This window comes from Manis javanica, chromosome 1 (genome assembly GCF_040802235.1).
Source record: "Manis javanica isolate MJ-LG chromosome 1, MJ_LKY, whole genome shotgun sequence".
NCBI classification, from domain to species: Eukaryota; Metazoa; Chordata; class Mammalia; order Pholidota; family Manidae; genus Manis; species Manis javanica.
In genome coordinates this window covers 14,666,778-14,692,349 of record NC_133156.1, presented here as the reverse complement: position 1 = coordinate 14,692,349, position 25,572 = coordinate 14,666,778, and the positions used below count along the sequence as shown (strand labels likewise).

Sequence of the window (25,572 nt, the reverse complement as noted above, 5' to 3'; positions counted from 1 at the left end):
TGGGTGAACAGGTGAGCAGAGTGATATGGCCAGTCCTGAACTATAGGAAGACCTGCCAAACCACAGCCTGCAGGCCAAATCCAGCCCACTGTTTCTGAAAATTAAGGTGCACAGGAACACAGCCGCACCCATTCATTCACGTATCGTCTGTGGCTGCTTTCATGCTAAGTACTTCCATCATAGCTGGTTATGGCCCAGAAAGCCTAAATTATTTACTATCTGTCCCTTTGCAGAAAAACTGTTGTGTATCCTGGTCTCTAGGCTATAGGAGAGAAGGGGAAAATTATACGAAGTGAGGAGGGGGTGACAGGAACCATTGATCCGAAGGTGAGATGGAGGATGACATTGCAAATAGATGGGTCTTGGCAAATGTCTGCATCTACAATCAAATGGAAAAACATAAAACAGCTCCTCTGAAATGGGGTCAGGCATTCATGATATAGGCAGTTATTACCACCTTAGATGATTACCACTTAAAAGTACAGCAGGAAAAAGCAGCGATTGTTGAGTGCATTACCTGCAGGGTCAGAGCTGTAGAGACTGGCCGCTGTCGCTATGGGTCCTGGTGGGTGGATGGCACTGGCTGAAGACCTCTGACTCGCAATCAGGATCCTGCTCTTTGCAGATGGTAAACGCGACATGGCACCCAATCCCAACTGGGGCTTGAGGAGCATGGCCGATCGATAGAAAGTTGGAGGAACTTCATAGTGAGTATAGGGAGGGGAACAAAATTCTTCTTTTCCAGGGTGTTCTGCAACCTATGACAAATGAGCAAAAGCTGCCATTAGAGAACCTCACGTCACAGGGTGAGTAGGGCACATGGTCAGGAATGCAAAGCACCACCAACCATCTGCCCCCACGGGGTCGCTCCATCACTGATCACTTGGCATCTGTGCCCCAGCGTCTTCGTCCAAATCGACCACGTTACTGGGTGAATGTGCAGGTCTCTTCTTGTACTATTCTACCAACTGACATTTCACTCGGAGAAAAAAGGAACTCACTCTATACGACTGTTTAATTTGATTGCTACAAAGTCACTGACTTTGTGCAAATAGTCATTCTGTAAACAATGTCATGAAGCAAGGAAAGAATTTGGCAAACATTCATAGAATTATGAAAGTTTCATTATTCCTAAGAAGAGAGGGCATGATTTTTATGGTAACCTAGTCTTAGAATAAGTAGGCAAACTTGATCAATTTATATTAAGTCTTTAATAGATAACTTAGGAAATAAAATAAGCATTGTTAATGAGAGAGAAAAGCCTAATTGGAAGAATAGAGAATTAAATGGATAAAACAAAGGCGCCTACTTCTGTTTACATTATTAAAAATAGGAGACTGCAAGTTGCCCCGTCTGCTTGTCTTCCCTGGCTTCCAGGAAAATTTGAGCCAGTTTCACTAAAGGAAAGTTCTAGGGAAAGGGCTTGTTGACAGCAGAATTCATAGCTCCTACAACAGTGTCTAGTACACAGCAGAAGTCAATAAATATTTATTAAATACAGGAAGCATGTTTCCTTTCATTACTAAATCTAATAACATAACATTCCTGTTATTTTTTCCTGCAGTTAATAGTTTGGACTAGCATACAACTTATGGCTAGCTACCTTTTATATACACAATTCTAGACTCACAAAGCCTGTTCATATTATCAGTATTCCTTCATATTAAAAAATGAAAATATAAGACAACTAAATCCTGTTTCCCTTAATTTAAGGGGGAAAAAAAGCAGGCCAGAGGCTATATATGAAAAGATATATCTGTTAATTAATTCTGCTCTAAATCTCAATACATTTTTATGTGTCAAACATACCTATTGAGGAATCACAAGCATTTAATAATATTCTTTAATAGGGCTATAAAGCTTTGACCCAAAATGTTGAAAAGATAAACCCTTAATTTGATATTCTTTTAATGTTCAAATAGATACAAAGTTCTCTTCAAATTGACATTACTGAAGTAAAATATGAGGCCTTTAAAGTTTTATCATAATCACATAGTAAAATATGCATGATTGCTATACCAGATAGACTGAATTCAAACTGCAGCAAATTATATTCCTGTGAAAGAACACTCCACATCTACTCTGTGATAAAATTTTTACCATCTCTACTTATTGTCTTACTATCAATCTTTGGCTTATCTATTATACTCATATGGTCTCCATTTTTTTCTTTAATTTTAGTTTCTAAATTTTTGGTGTCATTGCTCATTGCTTTTAGCAGGTGCTCTCATGAAGAAATTGTCATTTCTAATCGATCTCTGTCAGGTTTTTAGGATTGCACTTTGCTGATTTCAGTAATTACTCGGTTCTTTGAAACTGGCTAGTTTTCAGGGCTCATAAACCCATCATGCTGTCGCTCAAAACTAAATGATTTCAGTAACTTCAATGTCTGTCAGTTTGTTGGGTAATTAAGTCTGGTAAAATAACAAATCCCTTAAAAAAGTGAGAAAGTATGTCTTGGATACCTAATCAGTGCATTTTTAATAAAACAAGGGAATCTACAAAAAGCTTCATACTTTCTTTCATCTTTATTAACAGAACGCAACAGGTATCACCACACAGTCATAACCACATAGAGACTGACCCCAAATGGGTTTTTCTTCCTTCTCAAATGGACTATTTTTAAAGAAATAGTTTTGAAATCAAAGTAAAGAATCCTTGTGATTCCTAACAAACTCCTAAAAATCAATCAAGGCACACACAGTAAGTTCGTACTGGATTATCCCTCTTCATATTTGCCCTGTCTTGCTTTCAGTGGTATTGTGAGCTTGGGGGACAAAGGGTCAGTGTACAGGCTTCACTGAGAAGCCACTGGGATTGTTACAGGGAGAAAGCTTGTGATGACTAATTTTGCCATCTTGGCAAGGCCATGATACTCAGATCTTTGGCCAAAGGTTATTCTGTATGTTTCTGCAAAGGTGTTCTTTAGATGAGATCAACATCTAAATCAACAGACCTTGAAAAAAGCAGATTACCCTTCAAATAGTGGGTGGGCCCCATCTAATCAGTTGAAGGCCTTAATAGAAAAAGACTGATCTCCCTTAAACATGAGGTCAATCTGCCAGCAGATGGCTTTTGGACTCAAACTGCAGCATCAACTCTTCCATAGGTCTCTAGCCCACCAGCCCACCCTGCAGATTTTGGACTTGCCAGTCACCACAATTGCATGATTCAATTCCTTAAAATCTTGACAGATGATTGGTGGGTAGGTAGGTAGGCGGGTGGGTGGGTGGATGGAGGGATGGACAGATAGATAGGTAGATGCCTATACATACATACTTGTATGTATGTTCTCTTTCTCTGGAGAACCTAGACAAGCACAACACCCTTCCGAGAGAAGGTGGTCCCAGGGAGTGGGAAGGGAGACCAGCCCTGATCACGCTTCTCTATATCGCAAGCACCATACCTCATCCCTGTTCTCTCAGCCCTGCTCCCTTTCTTCCCATGCCAAAAATTAAAAGGGTTTTTCCAAGGCGTCAGCAGGAGGGAATGCCCCTGGGACCGCTGGAGAGCTGAAAGCAGAAAGCAGCATAAACAAATATGCATATTTTAACCTCCTGGCATGACTAGATCCAAGATTATCTTCCGCGTGCTGCTCCCACCAACGAGGAGACTCCCTCTCTCAGAAGAGCACAGACTTCTCCGTTTGAGGGCCCAGTGCACAGTGGACACCCAGCTAAACGTTAGTCATCGTTACCCAGTGCTGTCTGCCCAGCGCGGTCTGCCAATAATGACAGAAGAGTCTAATGCCGGTATGGTATTTTTACTGTTGACTTTGCTATCTTATTAAAAGATGCATGATTTTCTATGACTGAAAATTATTTCTGTTCCAAGTGGTCAGGAATGTATTATTTTCCTGGAGACTGGCTGAAGCCATCTTGTGGGGAGTTCAAGGCATACAGGCATGGGGGGGAAGCTTCTGGATCTCCCGGCACCCAGTCTAAACACAGAAAGGGGGACCCGTGGGCTACATCAAGTCACAGCCACAGGAGCAGAGGCCAAAGGCCAGCCTTACTCCCCACTTATGATTAAATATCACCACAAAAATTAGCCCCACGCAGCACTGTCTGTTGGGGCTTCTCTGCTCTATCTTGCAGCCTGAGCAAAGGGCCTGGGCCTCAGATGCTCTGATGATGGCAGAAAACAGTCTCCAGACAGAGCAGCTGGCACATGGTGGCACTGCTGTCCCCACATCAACAGTGTGACTCAGAAGTACTGACACGACACAAACACCTTCACTACTGCATTTTCTTGAGACTTGGAGAGACTTCTAGAGGATTAAGAATAGAAAATATTTGGGGGAAAAGTGTGCATACAAGACAGAAATTATATTTTACAGAGGGAGAAAAGCAATGAAGAAAATAAATATACAATGGAAAAATTAAGAACGGTCACAAAGAAAGAACTGCAGATAGTAACAGGATTTTTGCCTGTATTTCCAAATAAAGTTTCTCTAGTGAATGTGATTTTTATAGACAAAAATCTAGGGGATCTTGGTCTGCTGGGGAGGGGGCCAAATTACTCTGTTTGAAGAAATGGTACAAATAAAAGGACTGATGTGGATATTTTGGTACAACTTGTAAAAAAGGCACAGGTAGACCCCGCAGGCATGCACTGCCATGGTGACTAAGGAAGTCACCTTGGTGGCTGCAGGAAAGCCAGCCCAACACCTAGTTCTCAGCATCACTGCCTCCCAGGGTGTACTTGATGAAGACATGCTCGGCCATGCCAGACCTGAGGGACTCGATCTTGCACAAGTTGGTTACTTCTTCAATGAAGCTTTGAGAAAAAAAAGTTCATTCATTTATTTAACCAGCTTTGGTACCCACAGCTCACTGTGGGGCCAGGTGGCCACCTCTCAGAAGGCTCATAAGAAGCATCCCTGGACACCAAAGAGTGCAGGGCCAGGGCCAAGCCTAAGTGGCCTAGGTGGATAAATTTGGGGGAATTTGAGGCTCACATTAATCGAGCTCATATACAGTGTATAAAACCAGAGTAGCAATTTGTCCATTGTTAGTAAGGTGCTACTGCCTGGGGCCAGACTCTAGTATCCTCTCACCAGAATATAGTCTGAATGCAAGGCAGCCATGTGAAAAGGCCACTTAAAAGTGGGCATAATGCAGCCCTGCACAGAGAGAGGAGATCCTGCCAGAGACTGGTCCCCTGAATTCTCTAGTCAGTATCCTCTCTCCAGAGATGTGAGGTGGCAAGCCTCTGGGCAGGCTTGGAGTCAGAAGTCAGGAACCAACCTTGTTGAAGGCCTGCCCCAGGGCAGGACAGATGGTCAGCTTGCTGAGACACCTGGTTAATGCCAGCCTTGGCCAAGATCTGCTGCTGAGAATAGATCCACCTCTTTCCCTGAGCCAGAGCTGGCAGCTTCCTCTGTGATCAATACATTCTGTAAATATGTCCATACACTCACTGTAGCTGTAGCCCAAATTTGGACTGTTATTCTATCTCTGGGAGCTATAGTTAACTCTTTTTTGGATCCAGTATACATGAGTTCATAATTCAGCTATCGTTCAACATTTTTTGAGCACGAATTTTTGCCAAGCACTGTTCTAAATTCTGGGACACAGCAGGGAACAAAGCCAGAAAAAGTGTTTGTTCTCATGGACTTTACATTCTAGTTGATGCAGCAAAAGCAAAGAAATATACACATCGGGAGGAGGTAAGTTCCAAGAAGAAATAAACTAGGAAAGGGGCCTCAGAGGGAAGGCAAGGTGGCCTCTCCAGTGAAGTAACAACTGAACAGAGACCTACAGAAAGGGAAGGGGAAAGCCATTCAGATATCTGGGAGAAGAACATTCCAAACAGAGGGAAGTGAAAAGGCCCTAAGGCAGCAGAGGGAAAGGAAGAGAGGAGGTCAGGGAGTTATTGGAGCCAGACTGGTATATCCTAAAGGCTGAGCTAACCTATAGGCTCCGGCCTGTGTTCTGAGTGGGCTGGGCAGACCTGAAAGGTGGTAGGGAGAGGAGTGATCTGACCCAGCTTTCCTTTAACTGATCACTCTGGCTGTCCGGAGGAGACTGCTTCAGAAGACAAACCTTTCTCAGCTCTGGGAGGACGACTCCGTCACTGCAACCAGGTGCAAAAAAGGCAGTGCAGTGACAAAACTGGGAGACCCAGGGGAGCACCTCAGCACCTTGTTCTGGGTCCCTAGAGGAGTTACTCAAGCCTCTCCACAGGTTTCTTCACCTACACAATGATGCAACTGCAGCTCCAACCTCCAGAGGGTTACTGTAGGATTAGTGAGGACTAGAAAAGGATAAATAATGTGTTACAGGGGCCCAATACATAGTAGACCCTCAGCCAAATGTTAGTTGTAATTACTAATTTTACTTAAAACCAAGAATTCATGCCTAACACATTATTTCCTATGCACTATAATCTTCACCTGCATGAATGTGAGGTTCTCCCTATCTCGCCTGTGGGGAATTGCCCCGGGGGAAGTTCCCCTGGATTTGGTGAGACTAAATAACAACAGTGGAATGTTAGGGGTAAAAGGCTTTATACGAAGCTTTGTTCTCACGGTAGTAGGTCGAGTGCTGGAATCATGGCTGCCTCTGGGGCAGTCTGCATGCAGCAAGCCCATCTCTGCCTCTGCCTCTGGGCAGAGTACTAGGAAGGGCTCTTATAGGGTAGCCCCAACAATAACAGCTCATTGCCAATGGGTGTGGAAGCAGTAGCCTAGCAGCAGGCCAACTGCATCGTCAAGTAGAGTAGGGTCAGGTGAGGATCCTGGCCATAGGAACTTCCATTTTTCCTAAATTCCCATAAGGGAAATACTCCCTCTCTCAGAGGATGCAGCCTGGCCAATTTGCATAATATAGTTATTTTGGATTATTTCATCCACTGACCTGACTTACAGAAGAATTATGCTCACTCATTTAAATATAGAAGCCAATTTATATGCATACTTATCTAACTTCATATATATCAAAGAGAAGGTAAATGCATCTCCTTACATGTTAGATCTATCTCATATGGTCAAATTCTTCTAGTCAAACATATCCACTCGCCTACAGTCTCTGGTTAAAAACATCCATTTCTGTACAAGTGAATCCAACAACACCTGCAATTTGCTAAGAGAAGACAGATCTGTTTTCGCAATTCATACTGAAAATACAGGAGAAACTTTAGGATGTGCACTTACATATCATATGATAATGATATTCACTTACCTCCTGCAAAAACTTTTCACTCATTTGACTGAAATGGTGTCCTGGGGGCTTGATTCCAGACACCATCAACCCAGAGCTGAAGACCCTTGGCTTCTGCAAGTCTGGCTTGAACTTCTCATAGAGGCTGGCAGACGGCTTCAGGTCACCACGTGCCTTCTCCTCTTTGGGAAGAGGCATGTTGCACGCGGGTGGGGCATAGGGAAGCCCCACTGGCACCAGCGAAGCGTCCACCTGGCCAAGGGCCTGAGGGCTCCTCCTGATGTAGGTGATGATCTTCGGCCTCACGTGCTTTGGCTTGGGCATAATGATGGGCCTGGGTTCTGTCCTTTCTTCTGCCTTATCAACCTGGTGGTCCTCCAGCCCCCCTTGTGAGGAAGGTGTGTCCTCAGGACGTGTGAAGACAGGGTTGACGACCCTGCTGGGGCAGATGTTCTTGTCAGGCACTTTCGGGGGCGTGTTCAACAACCTCGTGCTGTCGGTGGGAGGTGGGGCCACAGCCGGTGACCCCGAGTCTACACCCAACACACCGAAGTCCTGAAAACTGCAGCTGGGTGGTGTCGGCTGGTGGGTCACATTCACAGTTGTCTCTGGGTGGAGAGGAAGACAATCTGCTCTCCCTGGGGTGCTTTCAGTCCTGGCTGCATTTTCTAGAAGGTTCCCATTTTCAGCGACAGGCGTAGCAATCTCTTTGCTTTCCCCAGGGCTGCTGCTCTGAGGGTCGGGGAGCTCAGAGGCCCCAGGGTTGCCCGCTGCAGAAGGATCAGAAGTGAAACCTGCAGCACTGTCCGTGCTCCCGCCGCTTGGCACCACTCTCTCCTCACTGATGCCTGAGGGCCTGCTGTCCGTTCCACCATCGGGCATGAGGGGTGCATGACTACCACCTGGTAAGCTGCTGCTGGATGCCACTGTACCCAATTTCCTAGCTGCACTTGGTGACACTGTGCCAGTGGGCTGATTATCTGCAGCTCCCAAGGAAGCAGGACCCTGTCCAGGGGCCATTTGGAGGGCACCTTCCTCCCCCAGGCTGGCTGCTCTCTTTTCCTGCTCTGCCCTGCCCCTCCCCACACCAGTGTGGAGGAGACTGCTGCGGGACAGACGGCCGAGGGCACCGGCGGTGGCCTCCTGCTGCACTTCCCCACACGGCTCCTTTCTCTCTAGGGGTACGTCTTCCTTAGGATTTCCCAGACACGCTGCCTGGGGTGACTCTAAGTCCTGCACGGCCTTGGGTTGGATTGACTCTAACTCCATCTCCAGCCTGGGCTCTCCCTTCCCCGGACCTAACTGTGCTTCGGGCTTACTCAGGGCTTCCTTTGATGCTGAAGGTGAATTCAGGCCAGGCTCTGGATGGGCAGAATGCAATATGCTCTCATCGCTAACTCTCGGTGCACGTGCCACCTGCATCTGGGTCCCTAAGGGGGTGTTCTCCTTGGTTTCTGAGGTAGATGGTTTAGGATGACACACACTCTTTCCCTCTGAGGTACCATCAACTGGAGGAAAAGCTGCCCCTAGAGAGGGGGCCGTCCCTGTCTTCTGTGGCCCCTCCCAGCCTCTGGGCACATGGTAGGGGGTGCTGGGGGCGCCCAGCAGTGCAGGCTGTGGAAGCTGCCCAGTCAGGTTCCCAGCACCCTCTTTCACGAGCATGTCCCCTGTAGCAGCACAACTGCTTACTCCTTCCAAGGAATGCCTTCTTAATTCCTCATTGTCCAGGGTCTTTGCCAATTTATCTTTGGGAACATGCCGGGGAATTTCAGCATCCTTTTTAACCAAAACATCTGGACCGGCCTCACCCGTGACATTCCTCCAGCTTGACAGACTTGGTCCCTGAATACTCCGAGGGGTCTGTAGGATATCCGTGCCTCTCTCCACTGTGTGCTCTTCATTTATTTCTTTACGAACAGTCAAAGAAAATTTAAAATCTTTCAAGCTGGTAGGGCCAGCCTGAGGTCCTTTCCCAAAGCCCTGAAGTTGGTGGAATTCCGCATGGAAATGGGCACTATTTTCTGGCTCACTGGAATTTGCATTTCCAATTTCATCTATCAAGTCACATGGCCCAGACTCATCATGCGAGGAACTGACCTCCAACAAGATCTGATTGGCATTTGTATCTCCCAGACTTAGGAGACTCTCATTATTATTTTTCGCTCCATTTCTGTTGTCCCGCAACTGAGTGTAACATGATTTCTTCGGAGCCACTGGGACACTCATTTTCAACCCTTTAGTGGGGGCTGCTTGCCATGCAGTACCATTTAATGGAAACAGGTGCCCTTCAAGCTGCTATTTGATTGATAGAAAATTCTCAAGCTGTTTGTTGCCCCCTGACAATGTCACATCGAAATACTGCTTTAATCATTTTCAGAGCAGTTCTAAAACTAAGCATTGTCTTGATATACAGAGATGGCTTATATGTTAGGTTCCTGCTGAATGAGAGCCAATTAGTCCATGAGACCTAGAGAGAAAAATAAAATCATATTATTGGACATTGAAAAATCGAGATTCTCAGGAGGAAAAAAGCACAGCAATCACAGATTTATTCATCCCTTTCATATTATTATTTCATTCACTCAATCTGCATGTTTCTCCGAAACCTTTCATACAGGGGCTCCTTCCTGCGTGCCAAATACGGGAAAATTGAAACAGCAAAATGATTGTTATAAATGGATTATAAACACATATTAAACCTTAAATTCAAAACTTTTAAAATCAACAAGTCTATACTGATGCTGATTGACAAGGGTGTAGGAGAAAGGAAGGCTCTTCTTCAGAAAAGAACACCAACTAACAGGAAAAATTATACAGTTAGAAAAATTACCAGTTTGTAATCGTCAGAGTAATGGTTATCTTGGGTGAGAGACATCAACATTTGCTAAAAACACTGGTGAAAGACTATTGGGGAACAGGATACTCACAGAACCTTAAGGTATTATTCCCCAGATGACGTTATTTCTTACACAAGGAAAATTTGATCTTTACAATGGAGATATCCAGTGGATACCACATTAACAGAGTGACGGAGGAGCTCAGCATCTGGAAACTGACATCAGGTGCTCCCAATGTTGGGTAATTCTCAGGGCCTCACATCACCTATGTGCTATTCACCCCACAAATGTTCCAACTGAATTTAATCATGAGGAAATAATCAAATTTATACTGAGGTGTATTTTCCAAATCATTGGCCTGAATTTGCCCCAAAATGCCAATGGATATCTACATACAATATGTGAATCTTGACTGGACCTTAGTTTCTTTAAGTTAGCAAAGGCATTAGACAGTATTGGGATGGAGATTTCCATATGGACTGTATATTAGGCAAAGGCATTGTATCAATGTGAACTTTCTTGGGTGTATAACAGTAGCATGATTGTATCAGAGATACTCTTTGTTCCTGGAAGATAATTTTCTTTTAAACAGGACGTGTTGTCTGTGACTTACTCTCCACTGGTTCCGCAAAGAAAAAAATACATGTGTGTACCAACTGTTCAGTAGGCTCGAAAATTTTCAAAACAAAAATTTGGAGGAAATTCTATCACATCCTCCAGGGCTGCATGATCCAGACTCAACACACCTTTCTCGCCTCATCCCCACCACGCATCCTCGTGCCCTCCCTCCTCCCATTGCCTGTGCCTTCTTCCCTGTCTCATGGCCTTTGCACATACGCTTCCAGCTGTGTAGACTGTGGCATCGTCCCCCAACATCCCCAAATAACTCCTTGGTATTCCTCAGTTTGCAGCACAAATGCCGCTTCCTCCAGGAAGGCTTTCTGACCCACTAGACTAGATTAGGTCCTTCTGTGATGAACTTTCATAATATCCTATATTTTTACTTGAAAAAAAAAAAACCTTTCTTCAGGGCTAGACACTGAAGAAAATGTCATTCAATGCCTAGCCTATGCTCCAGGCACTTAATATGTGTTTGTAGCATGAATGAATGAATGATGAACATCCATGTGATTTATGACCTCACAGAGCTTGAAATCTAATACAGAATCTAAATTTCTATCAAAATGGACTCGTAGATCATCACTAAACCACTCAATTCCAGGCTAACACTGTTTTATGCATTACTACGGATGCATTTTATTGGGCACTGGGATGGGAGCATTGAAAGGGAACAAGGTCGTGCTCCACCCCAGATCCCCCAGTGGGGATTCAAAGTTACCAGGCTTCCGCACCTTTCTCCTCACCCCTACAAACCTACACACGTTCACATGTACACACCTCCTGGGAGGCTGGCATTACATTTCTACTGAAGTAGGTTACACGGCAACCCACTTGTCTTCCCTTCATCATTAATATGTTATTTCATGTATTCAAGAGAATATGAGTGTACACAAACACACATACACATCCATGTATATGTACATATAGACACACATATGTGTATGTTATAAAGCAAATTAACATAGTGAATGCCTGAGAATCAAGGGCTGAAAAATCACTGATGACTTGAAGCTCCCTTCGCACCCCTCTCCACCCCAACTCCCTACATTCCTAAATTCATTTTCCACTTGACAACCTACCACGGGCATCCCTAAAAACTCAGTTAATAGAGCTCTCCTTTTATTTTGTGTCTATTACATATGTATGTGTTACATAAATGAGATCACCTTTTACCAGCTTTTTCTTCGCTTTTCTCCTTTTCCTTGGCCCTTCTCCCCATCACCCCCAGACACATGAACATCCTGATCTGGGTCTTCCCTTCCTCCCCCCCCACCCCAGGCACCCAGCCCCAGCCCCCCAGCCCCGCGCACACCCTGTGCCTCAGGCGCCGCCCCTTCCCCGCCATGCTGCTCTTCTGTCCTTCCTGTGTCCCACTCAGTGTTCATGCCCCCCACTATCTTGTCTCTGCCCCCCACATTCTTTTCCTCCTTCTCTAGCCTCTTCCAGGCCCGGCTTCAGTAAGCCAGCTAGCGGTACCCCGGGGCCGGCCTTACCCCAATACGGCCCCCAAGCCTAAGCAGGGGGCCTGCGCTCTCACCTCACCTCAGGTCCCTGATGAGGAGGGGATTGATTCCCAGGGAGCCCACATTTTCTTATTAAATTTTAAACATGTTTTCCTTGAAGATGCACATGTCCTCCGGGCACACATACATGAAGCATGTAGGCAAGTCGGTAAGACAGCCATTTAAAAGGACACTGTGCTCTCTAGTCGGGGAACAGGTGCCCCAGAAAGTCAGGGAGAGCAAGAAATTCCGCGCATATGGGCCGTCCAAGGACAAGGAGCATTTCTGATTCTCTGTGGACAGAATTGTAAGCAGGAAACCGAGAGCCATCTTTGAATTGTCAAAGTGGGAGAAAGAAAGAAATGAGTTCTCCTCCTCAACAGCGATGAACAAATCCGGAGCATCGGACAGCACAGCCCGCGGCAGGACTACAGGAGGGCCAACAGGCATCAGGCCGGCGTCGTGCTAGGAAGGGTTGCATTTTCATTGTAATAGATGTTTTTCGTCTGTGTCAAGATTTTCATAAAATGTCATTCATTGGTAAGGAGATGAAAAGGCAGAACCTCCTAGAGGCCAAGGACAAGGCATGTGTCTGTACATTTGCATTTTTTAATTATAACTTGATTTTATTTGACTTTTCATTTTAAGTTAAGCTATTTAATATGCATAATGGCCTCCAGAGATAAATCTTAACAACCCCTTGCTTTCTTTTTTTTTTTTTTCTCTCCAGGTAAAGAAATGAAAGCACAGAGAGGGTAGCAGTCCCCCCAAGTTCACACAGCTTGGAAGAGGCAGGGCAGAGACGGAGATGGGAACGTAAGGTCCACATGGAAAGTAGAAGCTGTAAGAAGGCAAGCTGCCTACCGGGGAAACTGCACAGAATAAAAGGAAAAGCCACCATCACAAGAAGAATAAAAAAAAGCAAAACCAGAAGCCAAACAAGGAGAGAAAGCGCCCACGAGACAGGAAAAGCAAATTGAAAAACCTTGCTCAAATACAGACGGCAAAATTCAGTACAGGAGGCGAGGTGTCCTGCTTCCTCCCCTTCTGGCCTGGTCTGCACAGCACCCCCGACGAGGGCTCATCCTTCTGCCAAAGTCCGTCACAGTGTCAATATGAGAAAGAGTTTTTCTGGATCTGAATTTCAATCCAGGGTACCCTACTTTGATAAACATTTTTTCTCAAATATAAAACAGGATCATATAAATTCAGAGTCATGTACAGCAGGGTGCGATTAAACAAAAAAAATGCAAAAATGCAACCGCGCTCACCTGCTGCATCAAGTGTGTTTTCCCAGGCGAGGGACGTACCTTTCTGTGTTTCACATCCATGACTGTAAGAAGGCACGGATGATGACCTTAGAGGCAAAGGGCATTTCATCTTGGGAAAATATCCATTAAGTCCTAGATCTTTTAAAGAATTTAAAGATCTAGGTTCATGGCCTATGTGATGTTTCATAATCTTCAAAGTAGCTCCCCTTATGCGAGGGGGCAGACCCAGCATCGGGAAACCCACCAGCTCTCTAGACAGCCCACTGTGCCCCAGGGCCCCGGTCTGCAGCCCAGAGCCGGGATCCGCCTCTCCAGGGCAGAACAATGAATCCCTCCACTGGACAACCAGTCAGGGATTTATAAAGAACTGTTACACTCCCTTCGTCCTCCAAACCTATCCTCCTCGTTAAAGAACTCAGATTCTCCCAAGTGTCGGGGCGGCCTTTGGAATCTCTCACCGTCTGAGCACACACACCAGGGAGCCGAAGGCCCTCTCCAACAGTGTGCACGGCCGTCCTGGGGGCAGCACCCACGCCCAGGTGGAAGCTGGGCTTCCACTCCCCTAGTTTTACCTCCAACCCTGCAGTCTAAGAGTAACCCCTTTGTGGGCACATAATCATCCTGTTAATTCCATCTCATCAATTAAAATGCCAAACTACTAATGAGCTACTTGTAAACTGACTCAATGCTAGAAGCCTGTCACTGGCTTTTAGCACCCAGGGTAGGACCATAAAAATATACCCCTTGAACTTCCTTGTGCTGGTCTAGGTCCATTGTGACCCTATTTAAAACATTTTAGGCCCACCCTTAGTTTTTCATCCAAAGTATTTGCAAGCCATTCTCTTTTCATACCATCTTCTAAGAGGTAAGCATGTCTTCCACGTTATCATTCACTTCACTGATGCCAATGCCAACAGAACAGGGCAGGGGGCACGGCAGCAGCATTTGGTGCCAGGAGAAGTCGCCAACGGTGGTCCTCTGCTTACCACACCCCGCGGGCACACTCACATGGGCATGCCTCCCCCCGATAGGCCCTGTAGTCACTGGGCACATCCCCACCTTGGCCACAAGAATGTTAGAAGAGGAGAAACTTTATCAAATGTGTTGCTTGAAATAATTATAACAGCATCTTTCACCCAAAATAAAAAGAAAATGAAAGTGAAGAAAACAAATGAAGTTGTTCAGCCACAACTTGTTCTACACACTTACCCAGCATTCCCCTAAGGACCGCTGTTTACTTTTCTCAGCGCTCATAACTCACCACCTACGAATGCTTTTTAAAATCCAGTCTGGGTTCAGCATCAGGCTCACTGCATCCTCTCCTTGCCAACAAACAAAACTGTCTTTGCCCATCTTTAATCAGACACATCCTCACCTCTCCCCAGTTCCCATCACTGATAATGGTTTGACCATCTCATCTTGAACTTTCTCAGCTGACTGCATATACAATTAAGTGGGCTGATAGCATCTAGATGCTCTCATGTAATCCCTTCGTCTATCTTGGGCTTCATCTATCTTGTTTGTTCTGTCCAGGGCAGCATGAAGGGCATTCTCAGATGACGGTAACTCAGTAGATCCACCATCTCTGCGCCATCCGCCAACATAACTGTGAATTAACCTGGCTGAATGACAGGTGACATCCAGACCCAGCTTGACATTCAAGGTCTGATGAGCACTGGAATCATGTATGTTTCCAGACTTAATCCCCTTCTACCTTTTACTTAGAACACACCCACCCAGTAAAATGCCTCCCCACCCTGACCCATCCAAATAAAAGGTAGAGAAGGGGTTGGGGGTAGATATTGTCTCTCCATGTCCTAAACCCCCAGATCTTTCCTTTTGGCACTGTCTTGGTTTTTTAAAAATCACAGTTATATAATCTTATTTTATTACAGTTAAGTGTGTCTTCTATTACAGTTATGTGTGTCTTATTTCCTTTATTACTATGTGTTCACCAGGTTGTAGGTTAATAGCTCAGATACCTCTTTTCCCACACAGCGTCTGGGACGTACTTTGCACGTTGTGGGCTCTTGGGACATGGCCATTTCCTTCCAACTTGGGCTGACATGGCAAATGGTTTTACTACTTTCAATACAGCACAGGCTCTTCTTTTCTTTTTCTCCCAGTCTTTTAAGGTGGAGATTATAAGGCCACCCTTCCCAACTGGGTATCTTGCTAGGCATCCTCTCCCCTGACCCCAGGAGAGATGTACCATAATATCCAGGGGAGGGCATACAGAAAAATGCATTCTGATCATCATTGTTTGATTTATATTTGTCGTAATACTTAATTTAATTGGAAAATATATAAACTAAAGGAAGTTTGGAGGATTCTTATGCTATTAAAAGGGGACATGTGTTTGAAGAGATTGAAAAATATTGTCGTACAGCCTTCCTTAGCTGCCAGGTCTGCTGTGGAATGCTTTATCGGTTGTGAATTTTCACATAAATATTCAAGCACTGTGCTTTGACTGTAAATGCAATTCCATCTGACTTAATAAGACATATTTGCCAAAGAAGCTCCAGCTGCAACTCCTATCATGCAGTAAATTACCCTTCAGAGGTATTTTAGGATACAGAAAAATGTATGGGAAATGAACCCGAAACTTCATGGGAACTACAATAATACAAAAAAATCAAAATTCCAGCTTCCAAATTTTAGTTGACAATTTTATTGAGCATATATTTGGGGTCTTTAATGTCCCACCACATTTAATAGGATTATTTTATATGAAGTTATTTGCAAACATTTGCATACAGGCCAACGTAATCATCTGCTTTAGTAAGTTTCATGGGAAACATTCTTCTGTGTTTTCTGCAATCTTAATTACCTAGGAAAAGCCATATTCTTGGTCCTATTTCATAATGTCGTATATGTTTGTCCTCAACTGGCACAGTTATAGGTAGTCTAAATCTTGATGCGCTGCAGACTAAATGAACTTTGTAAGTTAGGTTTCATACACTGTGGCTAAAAACTGAATTACTGGTTGCGGGAATGGTGAGGGTATGTTGAAGGATGTTGTAGCTATCTGTGGTGCTGAATTCTGAGAAAGTAGACCAAATAAAATAACATAGCAGATCTCTAGAACCTACTTTCCTCTTCTTGTCTATGAACATCACATGAGTGGTATGGCACATTTCATTCTAATACATAAACAGGACTATGTTCATAAAGAGTATCTTTTTTTTAGGTAGCAGAGGCTATTTTATTTTTACTTTACCTCAAGTAAAAAGGGTGAAGAAGAATATACACATAATGAAATGCTGTAATTTCCCTCTTTGTAGAAGACCAGAAAGAGGTAGTTTGACTTTTCGTAGGTTAGACCAATCTGATATTTAAGCCAAATAGTATATTAATCGATATTTAAACTCTCTCCAGTAAAATACTGCATGCTTCCCCCAAAGAAGTCTCACTGCATCTTCCAACAAAATGCATTCGATAAAAAAAATAACTCTTTCCTCCCAGGACAGACTTTTCCCTGGAAAACACAGGGCATTCACTGCTTGCCTCTTATACTTAATATTTATTTTGCTTTGTTTTTGTCTTGAATGATTTTTTTCCCAAAAGAGAAATACCTCCATTGCCACTTACCAAAAAAAAAAAGGATCTTCATTGTATAAATAAAAGTAAAAATATACCAAAGTTCTCTGCTTTCACTCCAAAAACAGTTTGATGCACAGTAGCCCAGATTTTTTTTTTTTAACTCAAGAGGATCAGTTCTGTAACTCCAGTTTTTTACTTTACATGTAAGGGACACCTCTCATGTAAATGGTCAGTTTTATTATAATTTTCCTGCCAAGGTCCCTATTCTCAAACTTCAGGTTTTCAGTTTTTGCCTTTTAAAATAATTCTTCACAGAAAACTGCCATATCTTTGCTGCACCTTTTATTTCCTTAGATAGTCCAAAAGGTAGAATCACTATGTCAACAGGTATGCACATTTGCATGTTAATACACATAATGGAAGCCCTATACATATTTGCTGAATAAATACCTGTTGCCCTCAAGAAAAAAGTGTCAATCTTCAATTCTAAACAACTCTTTTTCTCTAATTCCTGCTCCATCTCCTCTCGTTCAAAATTCTTCATAACTAGAATGCCAGATCATTCAAATGGGGCAATTTTTTCTTGCTTAGGAACAGTTTTTTATTAAAGTATAATTTATATACAGTAAATGTAAATAATTTACATCACAGTAAATCACCCTTTTTACTGTACAGTTCTGCAGTTTGGCGAACATATGTGGTCTTGTGATCGTCACCACCGCAATCAAGATACAGGACAGTTTCATGAATCCCAAAACTGGGGACCCCAAGCCCTTTTGTAAGTCAACCCTTCCCTGACTTCAGCCCCGGGCAACCAATTTTCCTATAATTTTGCCTTTTCCAGAATGTCACTTAAATGTTAAGTATACAAAGTGCAGACTCTGTGTCTAGCTTCTTCACCTGGCACAGTACATCTGAGACTCACTGGTGATGTGTCTATCAGTACTGCACTCCTGCTATGGCTAATTAAGGCTCTATACTGCATAGCACAACTTATCTATTAGCCAGTGGAGGCACATTCAAGTTATTTCCAGGTTTCTGTCATTTATAAATAAAGCTACTGCAAACATTCATGTGAAAGTTTTTGTATAAAACTGGAACACTTTTCAGAGTTCAAAAACCCTAAGCCAGACAGAATGCCAAGACGTCAAACATAAACTGGACCTATAGTCATCCTGTTTAGAACACATTTCCCACCACCCAAGACCATCTAATTCAGCGCTTGTCTGCTTGTTTATTCTCTGCCTCCCATCATCCCTATAAGCTTCAAGTGAGCAGGTACCTCCTCCTCTGTTACCCACTCTGCTCTCAAGCCTAGATTAGTAGCTGGCACACAGTAGGAATTCAATTTCATTTCTTAATTGGACAAAGTTTACTCAACACTAGGAATTTATTTCCAACACTTGACTAGCATTCGCCATTACCAGGGGCTGTTTTCAGTGCTTTATGGAATTGAATCCATACAACAATCCTCTAGCTAAATATTACCTTAATTTTTCAGATAAAGAAACTAAGGCAGAGAAGTTAACCACTGAAAGGAAGTGTTGGAATTGGAATCCACAGCCCATGCTCTTAAGCCTCCATGCTAAGCTTCTACGGAATCATCAATTTTTAAAGTTGATAGGTTAAAAAATCATATTATTTAATCATGCTATTACTTTACTGAGGTGATTCGTCATTGCATGTGATGTTTGGCTATTTGTACTTCTTTCATACTGCATATCTCAGAAGTGAAACTATTTTTAACTATTATTTTTAATGGCGAACGTGGGAGACAAGCTATTTCCAGAATTCAGACTTTTTAATCAGGAGAAAATGAGATATTAGAATTTTATGGACCTGTTCCAGGGAATTCAGGCCAGAGAAAAGATCTCTTGTCTACTGCCCCTGTCACACCATCAGTCCCCAGCCCTCCCCTACTTGGATTATTAGTGCCACAGTCTACCTCATCACCAAAGCTGGAAATCTAGGAGGCTTCCTTGGCCCTTTGCTTTCCTTTAACTCCATCCCATCCATCCACGAGGGCTCCCAGATGGATTTCCAAAGCTCACCACCGGCCCGTCCACTTTTCTCCATGCCGATCCTCTCCCACGTAAGCACTTACAAATCTCCCATCGCATCTGGCTTCCACTCCTGCATCTCTAAAGAGCCTTTTCCCCTGCCTGGCCCTGGGAAACCCCTCTCCCCTCCCTCCTCTCTCCTCCCTTGCCCTCTGCTCTTGCCACCTGCGTCTCTCTGAGCAGCTACTGTCGCTGCATTGCTGTTACAGCTGCTTCGCACACTGGGCGGCTGGCTGGACCTTCTTACACTTCAGGGTTAGCTTAGAGGTGCCTGCCCCAGGCAGGCTCTCCTGCTGTCCATCCTCGTCCGCAGTTACAGCCCCTGTGATTCTCCCCCAGGCAGTCTATGTGCTTGTTCACCTGTTCACTGCCTTCCTCTCCCAGTGGAACAGAAGCTCCGTGAGCATAAGGGTCGTATAAGCCTTGCTCACCACCGATCCCCAGTGACCAGAACAGCATCCAACGCCTTGCAGGCACTCAATAATAGTATTTGTTGAATTCATTAACATGGCAGCACAATTGAATCTTTCCTCATTTACCGAGCACTCTGGGCAATGCCTTGCTGAGCATATATTAATCAGAATCACTGAGCATTAGAGGTGGAAAGGAACTGAGACACTAATTAGTTCAACCTTTTTATTTTATATGAAGAAAGTGCGGCCTAGAGAGACTCCTTGATCCGCACCAAATCCCACAGCTAAGGCCTGTCAAGCAGGGTGGGGGCTGGGCTCCTAATGCCCAGTTCACAGACCACTTCCAGACCCCAGCCTCCCGGGAACAGCCCCTGTGTCAGGAAGGTTAGAGAAACAAGGAGCCCTGGAGATAGGACTCAAAAGGGCTCTGAGATGGATGCCATTTCTTGAGCATTGACTGATAAAAAGCACAATACAAGGAACAATAGGAAGGAAAAGATAAACCAAAGAAAGGTCCCAGCCCTCAGGGAAATTGGAATCTCCTGGGAGAAAATAGGTACAATACACACGCAGCAAATAACTGGGGTAATAAGACCAAGGCAGGGTGTACTCTAACATGCTGTTAAGGAGAAATACTAAGCACCCATATGACAAGAAGGAGGCAGAAATTCCAATTGAGGGGCTGGGGAAAAATGAGGTCTTTGCCCTGTCTTGCATAGTGGATTTGGTGTACATGAATCTGTGTGTGTGTGTGTGGATCTGTATGTAGTAATTTTACAAAGACTCCAGCCAGCCGCCCGAAAACTCCAATATACCGTTAAGTATCGTATCCTTCAAGGCCTGGGTAATGGAGGTGATGCTGGACTCGTATGTCTGCCTTTCTGCCCAGCTACCCACTTCTTATGATCCCTTTACCTTTTATTCCCCCAGTGGTGCCGTGCTATGGAAAAGAAATAACCGTGCAACTCAAATCTATCAAACACTGCTTACTCTAAAATGGATTTCATGAGGAAAGGGGCAAAATAATAAGGGAAATGAGACCCAGGAATTACCTGTGGATTTCACTTATCTTTGCACTCCCTATCTGCTTACCAGAAAAACAAGAGTTATTGTTTGGCAAAGTAAAAAATGTGGTTGTCTAGGTTAAAAGATTGGTTGTTTCAAAAATCAGCGAAATTCAAACCGAATTGGACCATTGAGAGTTGTTGATAAATTCTCTGCCATTGCTTCATGAGACAGGTTAGAAAAGCTAAGTTACTGAAGACTAACATTGTATCTGTGCAATACTAGATAGGATTCAAACCCTTCCGGTGACATTCTCATGTGCTTGTCTTTATTAGCAGGAGACTAAAAAGAGAGGGATTTCGAATCTACAGAAAAGCCCACACTTTTTGACTTAATGGAAAAGGAACTGTATTTACATATAGGCATTTTAACTGGCATCCCAAGGGCTGGGTCAGACATGGGTTTTGTCATTGTCTTGTTGTAGGAGTGTGCAGCAGTTTTTTAAAAATTGAGTTCAGTGTTTGCAAGGCATTCATCTTCTCCAGGGCTCTCTGACCTATGAACTCAAACCTGGTTGTTTTATAGCCTGTGCCTCCTGTCTGGCTCCTGAGGATCTACCTTTTTAGATTTAGAACAGCTCCTCTTATTTATTTACCTGTCCAAGTATTAATTTAACACTGTAATATTCATTAATGTATTCCTTTCTTTATTTCTGAGTACAAATGCCTGATGTGAGTGTTTTCAACAAACCTGCTCCTCCTTCCATCCCACCTCTAGTCCTACTACCCGACCCACTGCTGCAATGTGGGTGGGTGGGACAAGCAGCAATGGGAGAATCCTTAAATCCATCTGAGCAGGTGGGGAGGGAGGCTGCAGACGTGGGGGTGATGCCAGCTGAGAGGGCATCAAGGGCTCTTGCTCAAATTCCTCTGCTAGGTCCCCTCAGCCTGGCTTCCTCAAGTGGGTGTATTTCAAAGCAATAGACACATGTGAGCAGTACATCCTTTACTATCCTCTGTTTGCATTAGACCCTGGGAATGCATTTCAGCATCCGTGATGGAGGAGGCACATGACCCTTGCTTATCTGAAGGACTGCAGGCTGTTAACCTCAGGGATTATCTGCTATCTGAAGAAGAAAGAGATCTTTCTAACATCACCCCCGGGATAAAGTGAGCATCACCTCCAGCTCAAAAGCCTGCACTGGATCCCTCTAAACAGGGCTCTTTCAAATCACTTTTTTCCTGGAAGGTGAATTTCTTTTATCTTCCATCAGAAGCATGTAACTTTTCTTCTGTAGAATGATTTAGATACTGAGAAGGATGAAACTAATATCTGACACCATAAATGCAACCCAAGCAAAAAAGTTTATAACAACCAGGGAACAAATGAATAAACTGCAGGATAACTGCAAGAACTTCCAGCTAAATGGAAAGGTATATATTTTTTTAAGTTGCTGTATGTTCATCGGTTATACTATGTAATGAACGAGTCGTTTTGGATGACCATACTTGCTATGTGTTTATCTCTAAGGAAGAAAGAAAGAAATAGAGATAGCAGAACAGGGAAAAAACAGATTACTTAGTTAGGAACCAACTTGGCCTAGAAATGTGGAAGAAAAAATAAATGATATATGCTGGGGAGAATGGTTAGTTTTTTCTATACCATTGAGATAAATTGAGTAATATTGCTTTTTACCAAAACTTGAAGAAAAATAGTGAAAAATACATTCCCCAAGAAATTCAAGAATGCTTTCTTAAAGAGTAACATGTTGACATGTACTTGAATAGCACCCAATCTATAATCCTGGGGCGGAAAACTGGCTTGCCAGCATTTCTGGGATGGGACACAGGCCCCATGCATCCTGATTATCGAAATAGAGAGCTCCCACAAGCAAAAAAATCAAACATTCCCGGAAAGCACAAATCTATGAATACGTATGAATTGAATGGGCATGTTTTAAATACCTAAAATCACAGCTTAGAAAGTCACTGTTAAATAGGATACCCAGACATCCATTTTAATCAAAGACTCTCAAGGAAATTCATGAGTCTTATGCTTATATTTTAAACAAAACCACTAAAAAAGCAAATTAGTCACTTTCAGTTAATGATACACAATCAAATTCTCTTATACGTGTATGTGTGCATGTGTTTAGGTGTGGAAAAGGCAGCAATGATGCCCATTTGCCCTGCCTACCATGAAATTCTAGAAAGGCTTCTGATCTGTGTTCCAGGACTACTTCCCTGACCCAGGCAGCATCCTAAGGCTGACTTCTGGGACTAGCCATTTACGTATGTACTGACTCCCCACCTCCCGACCAGAGGAACTTGTGCCAGGCTTACTGTCAGGGGCTCTTCCTAACTAAAGAACATGGACAGCTCTGCAGGGGAGGAGGAACAAGGAATCCTTTGACATTTGAAGAATCTCCAGAGCATTCTCTGGTGTCAGTAGGAGCTATGACGCAGTCGTCGGTCAGAAGCAAGCCTCGCCCCAGGAGGGGGCCAGAGCCTCCCAACCTGGCAGACAGGCTAGCGGAGGGAGGGCCCGAGAGCTGGTGGTAGCGTCCTGCCAGACCCCAGGGAAGACTGCTAGTGGGAGTGGTCAGGTCAGAGAAGGCAAAGCTCTGAAGCCTGGGAAGCTGTCTCAAAAGAGGGAAGAAGGTGGTACCCCTGCTCTCCAGGTCCTCCGATTAATGAGAGAAAAATAAAGCAATGCTGAGAGACTAAGACAAATTCTCCACTCACCCCCCAAAGGCCAGATTTTGAGTCCAAGGAGGTTAGAGGAGAAAAGACAAGGGAAAAGGAGAAGAAAACTCAAAGGAAACTTAGGAAACAGGAAAATAAACTGCTGCTTTGCTTGGAAGTCTGTGTAGGCGCATGTGTGTGAGTACGTGCGTGTATAAACATTTGATAGCTTTTCATTCCCCATATTCTCAACATCTCAATTAGAGAAAAGGTGTTGTAACTCTGGGGGAAAATCCTGGGAAAAAATACCTTTGAAACAAAAATCAGCCAAAGGGTGAAATAAAGTTTAAAACCTGTTTATTGCTTACAAGTAGTCACCCTCCATCTCTCTCCCCTCCTGCAGCAGAAGAGAGCGAATCCTCCCCCCAGCCTCTCAGGTGCAGATAAGCCCTTGCTCGCCCATGGAATTACCCACTGATATGGAGATGGACTACTTCTCTCCACCCCTTGGAAACACCTGTTGATATGGAGATACACTAAAGCCAGATGAGAGATTCTGGAAATATTGCAATTTTACCCACAGGCATGAAACATGTAACACATGCCTAGGATTCTAATATCACTCCTAAATATGAGTGAATAGCTAAGAATTTCCAAACACGTAAGACTTCAAATAAAAAAAAAGACATTAAAAATACAGAAAACCTTTTTTAAATTTATGTTTTAATTTACACGTAATAAAACCCACTCTTTGTGGTGATAGTTCTGAGTTTTGACAAATGCAGAGAGTAACCATCCACACAATCAAGACACAGAGCACCTGCGTCACTCCAAAACTTGTCTAATGTCGCCTCTTTGTGATCACTAAACACTACCAAATCCTGATCTATTCGCCATCCCTATAGCTTTGCAATTTCCAAAATATTATATGATCATAAAGCATGTAGCCTTTTAAGTTTGGCTTCTTTAACTTAATATGGAAGAATTTAGATAATAACATCATTATATTAATATTTTATTAATAAAATTAATTTGCTATGTTTATATTAACACTGTTAATATAGAAATCATGTTGCATTCTAGATTCATCTATATTATTACATGTACCAATAGCTTGTTCCCTTTATTGCTAAATGGTATTCCATTGCACAGCTGTACCATGGTTTATCTATTCACCAGTTAAAGGACTGAAGAAAACATTTTAAAATTCTAATTATTTCCCTCAGAGATATGAGTGCCCATAAAATTAAAAATGACAATTAAAATGTAAAAAACCAATAGAAGACTCTAAAGATAAAATCTAGGAAATCTCTCAGAAACTAAACCTCTCCCCAAAAAAGGAGAAGCCAACAACGAGAATAAATAGTGTATCAATGCAGGAACTCTAAATTCTAGGAGAAATGCAGGAAAAAAAGAACAGAGAAAACACAAGGAGGAAATTATTCAAGAAACAGAGCAAGAAAATTCTTAACACTGAAGAACACAAGTTTCCAGATTAGAAAGGCTACCAATGGCCTAGAAAATAAAAATCGGCATATCGCAAGACAGAACGTCATGTAATTTCAGTGCTCTAAGAATAAAGAGAAGTTACAAAAAGATGAAATAGATCACCGATAAAAGGAATCACCCTGGAAACAGATTTCTGAACAGTAATAACAAATATTGAAGTCAGGAAGCATAGTAACACTCCCAATAAATCATCATTTTACCTAAAGTTTTGTATCTTGCTAAACTATCAAATCAAGTGTGAATATAGTATTAATTCATTTTCACAATACAATAAATTCAAACCTCTAAAGAATGTGCTTCCTCTGAATGAATATGTAGGTGAAGACAGGGAATCTAAGATGGCGGGATTTCTGGCCCCAGGACGCACCATTCAGACTGCAGCAGAACAGAAGGGTGCGGGAGACAGATCCAGTGAGGACATGCAATTGGTGGCCCTGCCACTTTAGGGTATTTGTTTAGTAAATGTTCTGCAGGCTCTTGGAACTCTTTTTTTCCCAAGTGATAGGGGAGGCTGTTTCTTCCTTGTTTGTCTCCCTAAGAACTAAGAAACCTTCCCCAGACACAACCCCTGGAGCCCATCCCTCACAGGGCAGGGCAATGGGGCCATGGTGACTGGCTTGGCATCATTAGGAGTTACTGAGTCAAGTGGCAAAGGAGTTGGACATCAGAACAAAATCAGGCTTTAGCCAAGCAAGAAAAAAGAGGAAATGGCTGTGAGGCAGCAACTAGCAATGCTCCATGTAGCATGTGTCCATGTTTTGGGGAAAGAAAGTTATGTGAGAAAATAAATGCATCCCCATGGTACACTAGTGGGATCATTAGAAAATTTCCTGTAATGCCATCATGTAAGTAGTTCTGATTTACCTACATTTTGGAAGGCTGGGGAAAGGGAAACAGAGCGTGTGCATCATGAGAGCTGGACTCTCTGCTGCTGTGATGACGAACTGATTGATGGTATCCAGAA

At 43.5% G+C, this 25,572-nt stretch overlaps 1 protein-coding gene across 8 annotated transcripts in view; it reads right to left on the bottom strand.

Moving 5' to 3' along the window:
* Positions 1 to 25,572, bottom strand: part of MTUS2 (microtubule associated scaffold protein 2) — a 501,163-nt gene that overhangs the window by 327,289 nt on the left and 148,302 nt on the right. For all 8 annotated transcript variants that reach the window (XM_073228704.1, XM_073228715.1, XM_073228711.1 and 5 more), the window contains 2 exons: positions 7,185 to 9,630; positions 518 to 758 (listed from right to left, as the gene is read on the bottom strand). In XM_073228704.1, the coding sequence (XP_073084805.1) occupies positions 518 to 758; positions 7,185 to 9,389 (2,446 nt within the window). In that variant the 5' untranslated portion in view covers positions 9,390 to 9,630. The remainder of the gene's footprint in view (positions 1 to 517; positions 759 to 7,184; positions 9,631 to 25,572) is intronic.